This window comes from Hippocampus zosterae, chromosome 8, assembly GCF_025434085.1.
Source record: "Hippocampus zosterae strain Florida chromosome 8, ASM2543408v3, whole genome shotgun sequence".
Classification (NCBI taxonomy): domain Eukaryota; kingdom Metazoa; phylum Chordata; class Actinopteri; order Syngnathiformes; family Syngnathidae; genus Hippocampus; species Hippocampus zosterae.
In genome coordinates, this window is record NC_067458.1 from 15,216,485 (window position 1) to 15,225,562 (window position 9,078).

At 39.4% G+C, this 9,078-nt stretch overlaps 1 protein-coding gene across 2 annotated transcripts in view; it reads right to left on the minus strand.

The window, feature by feature from the left end:
• Positions 1–8,604, minus strand: part of xpr1a (xenotropic and polytropic retrovirus receptor 1a) — a 56,226-nt gene extending 47,622 nt beyond the window's left edge. The window contains exons 1-2 of one of the 2 annotated variants that reach the window (XM_052073660.1): positions 8,096–8,604; positions 1,944–1,995 (exon numbers count right to left, since the gene is read on the minus strand). In XM_052073660.1, coding sequence (XP_051929620.1) covers positions 1,944–1,995; positions 8,096–8,164 — 121 coding nt within the window. In that variant the 5' untranslated portion in view covers positions 8,165–8,604. The remainder of the gene's footprint in view (positions 1–1,943; positions 1,996–8,095) is intronic. The other variant, XM_052073659.1, reaches the window with a different exon arrangement.
• Positions 8,605–9,078: the final 474 nt, after the last annotated feature.

A 9,078-nucleotide genomic window follows, 5' to 3' on the forward strand; every position in this document is an offset into this window, starting at 1 on the left:
GTGTCTGGGTAGCAGCACCATGAATGGCGAATGAGTCAAGGCCGGTGACTTAAAAGAATAGAAAATGCTTCATAAATACAAGAATGTACGAGACGTGCAGCAAATGTACTTGCGCGCACATTCCAGTTAAAGACGGGTTTTAATTATGCAGTGCTATTGGTCTCAGCTCGGAAATAGTCAGCGGGGCTAATTGAATTAGACTCAAGCATAACTCACGGTAACGGCCTCCAACAGGAGCAACTAGAGATGCAACCAGCTGTTCCCGGCGCTATCCGGTTTGCCACACAACTGGTGGGACTGCAGTGAATGAATTTCAACTGCGCAGCAACCAATAAAGGGACTGGTCCAAAATGATCTTAATGAGGGGCGAGAGGGTCAAACGGCAGATGACAGACATAATATTGTGCATGTGTTGCAGCGATGTGTTGGGTTGCAACAAGCTCTCTTCATTACTGTACATTCTCCGAGTGATTAATGTTCTTCACGGGGAGGAGAACGTTTGATCTTACACCAACAGAAATTAGGCCAAACATGGAGCAAACAAATCCCGATTCAAATGTTGTTTGGGTTTGTTTGATGCAATGTAATCCGTTCAAGTGAAGTGTACGGGTTAATTTTGCTTAACTACTCCTTTAAAAATGCCCAAAAAGTAAGGAATAAGTAAACCATGACAGTAATGGCAATGACAATAGCTACCTTGTTTTATTGCCATCCATTCCTACCCTTTACCCAGATCCTATACAAACAGGGAAATTACATGAATAAATACTATTTTCCCAACACAATCCCAATACAAATAAACACACAAAAATTGCAATAAAATAAGTTAAGGTGCCATTACATTCCAATAAAGGGCATATCAACACTTTGCCAATACAATACATAAAAATTGGCTCCAATAATCAACTCTCATCCGAGCAGTCGAGTCGGTCCTGTCCATTGCTGCTTTAATTATTATTATTCTACCAATTCAATGGTAGAACTGTTCTCGTTCACGCACTTTCAGGCCGGGCAAATATTAGGAGGAGTTCTGAGTGTGATGCAGTGGAGAAATCTGATTTATCCTGCCAAAGGCATAAAAAGAAGCCAGCGTGCATTCAGATGTAATTCGAAACCACCTAGACAGTTAATTACCCCGCCAGCTGCTTTAAAATAAAGACAGCACTAATGTTTTGAGGCTTACAGACACAAAAAGACACAACTCCGCCACAGTCATTAATTGTGTAACATCATCTCATTTTGCAGATTGAATCACATCATATTTACTTGATGTTCGGGCGGAACTGCATGCTAGGAGGCGCAGAAGCAGCAATACAAAAGTAACAGCATCGCAAAGTCTCCGATGTGAAACTAAAGGATGTTTCCCCAAAAATCCATCCATTTCTTAGCATTACATTATATATATATATATATATATATACACTGAATATAAAATAAGCTGCTCTCGCACAACTCTAATTGCCCCATGGGGATAAATAAACTTTTCTGAATACCAATCGCAGAACACAAACAGGCCTAAAATTAAAACAAATGTTTTACATTCTATCAGTCCAGTGGCAAATACTAATTACAGCCATTTCATCTCTTACAAGCGCTGGCAGTTTTTGCGCTCTATTGTGACATGCCAACTTACCAGGACATGACAGTCAAGTTTGTTGGGCATTATCTTGAGCTACCTTTTGTGGACTGCACCAAGTATACAACAAGTGCAACTTACTCTTCAATTCAATTCAATTGAAGACACCGTGATGATTTGGGAAGCCTCACGTTGCTTGAGCCTCCAGCATGTAAGTTGCAATTGGCACTATTTTTAGCGGATCTCAGGAGGTTATTTTGGGGATCCCTAGACTTTCCCAGAACAGGGTGCAGTGCGCTGACACGTGTGTGTGTGTGTGTGTGTGTGTGTGTGTGTGTGTTTTGTTTACTACAGGGAATCCTCTTACCTTCTGTGGAGGGGGCTTGGTCCTGGGCTGCATACAGCATATCCTTGAATGCCTAATGAAGAAAAAATAAATAAAAACACAGATATTTACCTGTCTGCAAACACTGACTCAAGCAACATCACCAACATAACATAACAGTTTACACTGTTGCTACACGTAAGTGTGCAAAATATTTTTTTTCTTGAATGAATTGGTAAGAAGGGCCACAACATGTCTAAACTGGAATTTGTGCTCAAATATTGACTGAAATCACGGATTTGGCTGATCGACGCCACTAAAGAGACATAAGCCATGGACTCAAGGGTGTCTTAAATTCTTGGGCAGCCTGCTACCAAAAAAACATCTGCTATCTCGACCTTCCCCTGATGAAAGTATGCACGGAAGCTAGACCCCCACCATCACCCCCTCCTTCATACATTCCCTTGTTTCACCGTCTTCATTGTTTATGTCTCGTGACCTGTTGTAACTGTCATATGCCTTGTCTTGTGCAGGAGTTTTTTGCCTGACTCAAATTATCCTGAAAATGAGGGTAGTTCGAGCGTGTTTTTTTTTCCTCACCGTCTCCCTCCATTGTGGTTTCTTTCTGACCTCCGGGTTGAGTGAACGACGGCGCGTTTTGGCTGCCGCTGCTCAACCCGTATTGTTTTGGGTTTTTTGTTATTGTAAAGTGTCCTTGGGTGTCTTGAAATACGCATATAAATAAAATGTATTATTATTATTATTATAAAATATTATGTACTAATTACAATAATATTTTTTAGTAAGTCACAGATCTTCCTGCTGTGCGTGCCTTGGCCTCTTGGGGGCAGTGTGATACGGTGCATGCACGGAGACACACTTAAATTCAGATAGGAAGAGTAAAAGAAGAAATTTGCGATTGATTAATATCACTTGTATATATTCCTTTGAATATTGTCATATTAGCTTTCTGTGTGTGATCTTACAGTATTGGTGTGTGAATATTCATTAACTTGAATGAATATCACACCCACAACCCAGTGCTAATTTTCGATGAGCCTGTCAATGGGATTTTAACGTGTCCGCTAGCATTAGCATTGGCGATGTTTGGAAAATGAAGCATGACTAATATAACTGTATTATCCAAATCTTCTGATTTCAACCTCAACAATAATGATTCTCTGATTCCTATAGTCCTTCATGAAAGCAGATGGATTGTCTTTTGTGTTTAATCAAAAGAAGACATTTGCAAACATCTGCTTTCACTTTGGAAAACAATGACCAAACATGTAAATGCATCAGTTTCAAAAAGGCTGGCGAGTACAACATCCCTCCCTCCCTTGTGATATTGCCTAATTGTTGTTTTTAAATCACTAAACAGTACCCAATAAACAACAATAATTGAAAGGTCAAACAAACAAACAAAATGAAAATTAGAAAGTAGTTAAAAGAAGAAAACACACATCATCACAGTTGTATGCTCAAAGGAGTAGGAAGAAGTAAATAACTTATCTAGTCCTACCCCTTATTATGTAGCTGAATTGATCATTTTTCAAAACAAAGAAATGAAAGAAATGAAAAATCTACATATCAAATACTTTTATCCTTGTGTATACTATACTATTCTATTTGTGCACCTTTTGGTTTGTATATATATACTGTAGTTCTTCTTTTGTATTTCATTTTTCTGATATTCATTATAATTAGTATTTCTTGAATACAATTGTCAAGTTGATCAAAATCCAAAACATAATTGGTTGTCATTTGGGAAAAATGTTTTTGTCATAGACTTTAAGGGTAATCGACAGAATAATCGATTTCAAAACTATTTGATAGTGAAAGCAGGAGTGGAAACATGACGGGACTGTCTAATTTAATGTGATCAGAGCAGTCAGAGTCCAGGCGTTGATTCTGACATCGCGAGTCAATGAGTGTGGAGGTCAAATGTTGTGTGTTAGTGGCAACTTGGATCGCTGCCCTTAATGTTCTGCTGCGAACCACATGGACAATTCACAGATGCAGCCTAGCACACTCTCAATACTAAGTGGAGAAAAATAGATATTCAAATGTAGTCAGGTGTTGATTAAGGAGCAGGCATTGCCATGGTGATGGCATTGATAGGAAATAGGAGGGGGTTCGCCCTTTGGGGAATTGGGATAAACCTGCGGGCTTTGCCAGTAATCAGTGTTGAAACCTGTAGACAATAACTAATCCAAGCCTAATGGGGCCGTAGCTCTCAATGACTGTGCATTAATGTAATGCATACTTAGTGAGACTGGACACCAACAAATGTATTTTAGCGGTGAGTGGCACAATAAACCCACTTGGAGGTCATGCTTGAGGAGATGAGAGCGCTTGCATGAAGAGTTCTGCAGGTCAAAAAGATTCATTCAACTGATTCTGAGCCTGAGTTTCCCCGTGAAGAAGTCAGGGAGGATGGTGAAAGAAGATGAGGAGGAGGTGGGGGAGAAAGGGCAGGTCTGGGACCAGATGTCCTCCCGGTGGGGGAGGAACGACTAGGTGAGGATGGAAGGAGGGGGGTGCATGGGAAGGGAGGAGGTTCTCAGCAGTTGCCTTGCCAATGCCTGTTGTCTACATCATGTTCAGATTGTTCTAACACACTGATAAATCCCACTTGCACAAATTATGAAGAATGACGGACATGTTATATGCAATTTACACATTTGTAGACGGCAAAATTTAATCAGTACAGTACGCAAACTGGAATCACACGTGCACCCGCTTTAAAATGCAATTTCATCACTTTGCCAGTTGGACGTGTAACTGGGAGCCTTCACATCCACTCTACTCCTCCTCATCATCGCCATTACGGAAGGGCACATGAGTGATTAGACTGCAAATGTAAATGCATAAGCGACCTTATTCGCCCACGCGCACTCACACAAACATATCCAGTACCTACAGAGTACACAAATCCATAAGGTCTGTTCAAAACAGCATGCAGCTGTACAACCCCTACTCGGACACTTCGGATGAGAACTGGACAATAATTCCTGAACTGAGTCTGGGTAAAGTTAACAGTTGATCAAATGTGTTTTTCTGAATATTTTGAAGAATAAATTTTGATGGTAGGATAACTAAAATTTTTTTTATTTTTTTAAGGACAGTAATTTACAGAGCAAATAGTGCAGTTCATACTTTTGATGTCCTTGTGGTGTATGGTTGGTAAATATGTAGAGTGATGCTTAAATCCATTCCAAGATTGGGCTAATAACTCAAAACACTTGGATCTCAGCTTAGCTTTCCCCATTAAAATGAATTGAAAAGGCCGTTAATTCATTCCAGCCCCACATCGCGTTCCTTCTGATGTGCCGACCTCAGCCACCAGAGGGCCATTATAGAACAGACAAATAAAGAAGAGTTTCATAATTAAGTGACTCAGTCAGCGGCAGTAATGGTAATCATTTTCCCCAAAGGATAAAGAATATATGCTTCTGAATATTGTTACATTTTCTTTCTAAATGTGCTGCAGCCCCGTTTGCATTCAAACATCCGTTGCTTAAAGGGTTATAACGCGACAACAAAGATGCTATTTGTTATCAGCATTGTGCACCGTGTACTAGAAATAAGTGCGTGAACTTTCCCAAGGCAATGAGATGTGGTTGTTACAATGTGAAAAGCTTCAACTGGGAGTGCCAAGAGACAGCATGAAGCCCTTGGCATCTTTTTTTTTTTACCAATTGCTCATGATCTGTCAAACTGCTGCTTGTTGTGAATTTGAATGCCACCATAGCCAGCGCTTGTTAACTTAATTTTTTTGCGCACAATTCAAAGAAAATAAATACATACATACATACATACATACATACATACATACATACATACATACATACATACATACATACATACATACATACATACATACATACATACATACATACATACATACATACATACATACATACATACATACATACATACATACATACATAAAAATCGACCAAGAAACACTCATCTCTGGAAGAAATTGCGAGTTGAGTCATTTATAAGTCAAGGTACAAATTTATATATATATATTTATTTTTCCCGAATTAGGTGTCAAATGAATGAATGGATATCTGAATTCCAGTCACCATTCTGGATTACACCCTTGAATTGAAGGCTCGTGACTTCATATCTGCTTGTCAGAGTGGCCTTTGCATCCAAACCCTCCATTGCATACCAAACAAGTTTTTAACATCTAGATTCACACTTAAAATCCCACAGGAATAGAGCTCACACCTAATTAGGCCATCACTCAATAGACTGTTCAATGCCTTTGTGCTCAGAAACAGTGCCGCACAAACTAAAATTACGATATTTCTAGGAATAGCCAGTTTGTTGCAGCCTTCTTATCTGGATTGGGGACACCATGGTCAGTCTGAATAGACACAATAGTGAGGAGGCAATTGAAAACTGGGTCAGAGGTTAATTAATCCAACTGACACATAAAGGAAGACATAAAACTGATTTTAAATCAGTCCGTGTCAATGCAGAGGGATGTTTTTACACAAAGCGCTGAATCCGCCACTGATGATTTAAATGCAGAACCTCGAGTTACGGTCAAACTGACTTGTGCTGCTGGAATAATGAGTCACTGCACAGGTCACAGCAAGCATGTGGAACAATGAGACATTTTGATCAAAATGAGGGGATTGGACCATGAATGTAAATTGTCTACATTTTTGGCATACCGTAATTTGTTTCCTTCTTAGAACCTGTTGGGGTTGCTTATGCAGCATATTGTGCCCAACAAAGCCGAATGTGGTGCATGTCATGGCTCAGTCACTGCACTGCTAACATACCTGCAATAGGAACCTATGCTGGAGTTATAACCAATTTACAGACCAATGCAAACAACGGTGACTTTTTCTAATGACTCAACAATGATGGCTGGAATACATACGCACATATTTCTGCATCCTAATTACATATCTCAGATAGATCATAGAATGTTTGCTTATATTACATTTATTAACATAATTTGTACTAAGTAATATGAAGGGTGTATTGTATACGATTTAACTAAGGGATAATTATAAAAGATAAAATAAAAAGAGTCTAAATCTGTCCATCACAATCAATCTCATGTTAGTGACAAGATGGAGAGCAGAAGTGTAAAATGGCTGTATGACCATACATGTGTCCTTTGGCTTACTGGACAGATTACAAAATATTACAGAGAGCCCACATAACAATGGGACATATTGTAGCCATGGGAAGATAATTCATCGTTTTTTATCCAAGTGTGATCAACACATACATTTTCACACCTGTCGAAGTGTCGCCAAAACATGCTTTTGTCACCCAGTGACATACACTCAAAGACACATATACAACTATTTGCTATTAACAATTATGCAACTCAATGATAGGGTGGTGTTTCCAAAATAAAACAAGTGTAAAAGGGTTTTCGCTGTAGGCCACTGAGGCAGAAAGAGGTGAGCAGGGTCTTTGTCTATAATTCATAGAGTGAAATGGAATGGTGCTGTCACTGCACGTTTGCAATAATACCCTTAATGCATAGCTGGCAACAAAATAAAATACTTCTTAATAAAAATAAAATATATACCAGAGACCATATGTGCAAACAGACCAGATCTCTGCAACCAGACAGAAGCTTTAGAGTCAATGAAACACCCTTTGGATAAATCTGGATCTTTCAGTATTGCTCAGTAGAAACAAAGGGAAGCGGGTGTGTGGAAAAAAAATGCACATTTTCTATTTCTAGTGTTTTGTGTTCAGGGGAAAGAAAGTATAAATCACTGTTGTATAAAAACAAAAGATTCATGGAGAATAAAAGTGAATTAAAAAAATTATATTTCTTCTTTTTTTTTACATAAAACACAAAAGGCGAATTATTGATTAATTATTCATATTGCACAGTGCAAGTCTCTAAATCATTTAAAGTAAAGCCCATTCATTAATTGTCGGTGCTTAATTCAACTGTTCATTTTATGTGGTTATTAAATGAATGAATGTTGTCAACCAACAGTAATAAAGCTAAATGATAAGTCAATTACCGTTCTATTATAAAGAAGCATCTTTATAGATTAGAGAAAAAAGACGGACTTTTTTCTGTTGACAACTACCTAGTAAACAAAATAGATATATAGTTATTGTATTTTGGGAGCCCAAAAGTCATCACTGTCAACGTTAAACACGTCTAGAATTAAAAACAAAATCAACGTTACCTCATATTGAAGGTACTGTTTTCTCCACTCTGGAGTGATGTGGGACGAAAGGTGCTCGGCGAATTTCATAGTTACAGGAACGAAGATTCCACGAAGTGATATTAAATCCGATTCCGACTCTTCTTCTCCTCCGCCTCGTCGCCACTTTAATATGCGTCAACTTGCTGGCTCAACATGCGGCAGGCACGTCAGCCCGAGGCGGCCCGCTTCACTCCACTTCTGATCACCGAGCCGGTCCCGTCCCGTCCCACATGCTACGAAACTACTATACGACTGCTACCGATCTCACCCGGGAAGGATCGCGTGCAGTTAGGGAAGGAGTTCGGCCAAGCGGCTTGCGAGAGTGCTTCTCAGTGACTTTCCTCCGTCCCTTGGCGAGTGTGTGTTTATGGGCGAGTGTGCGGTCCGCCATCAGTGACGTGTTTGCGTCACAGAGCGCGAGCAGTCAGCTGCCACTGTTTGGGACCTCTCGCGGCTACTTCCGTCTGTTGCATCTTACCCACTAACACAATTTGTTGTCCTTTGACAACGTTTATGTGTGTTACATCAACTCGTCTGACAACGTTTACCTTGTTATTATTACATTATTCTTGGAGTATTACACTGTACTGTAATTTCTGGGAGTCTGACTTCCGGTTCCTGACCATAAAGCCGTTAGCTGAGACATGATCACAAATGGTAGGCGCGGTTAACAATGCATATGTATACATATAGATTTTTTTTTGGGGGGGGGGCGGGGGCAAACTGGGAAGTTATGATTGAATATTAATAATTAATTCTGCTTAGCAACAAGTGGCCAAAGAAATCATTAACAACCAATACAAAAACGGTTGGATTTTGTTCTTTAGGGCAGGGGTCACCATCCTTATTGAAACCAAGAGCAATCTCTTGAGTACTGATAAGCGTGAGGTATATTTTAAATAAATTTGCTAAAGTTTTAGAGAGATCAAAGTAAACTTTATTGGATTTGCACTAATTGCAAA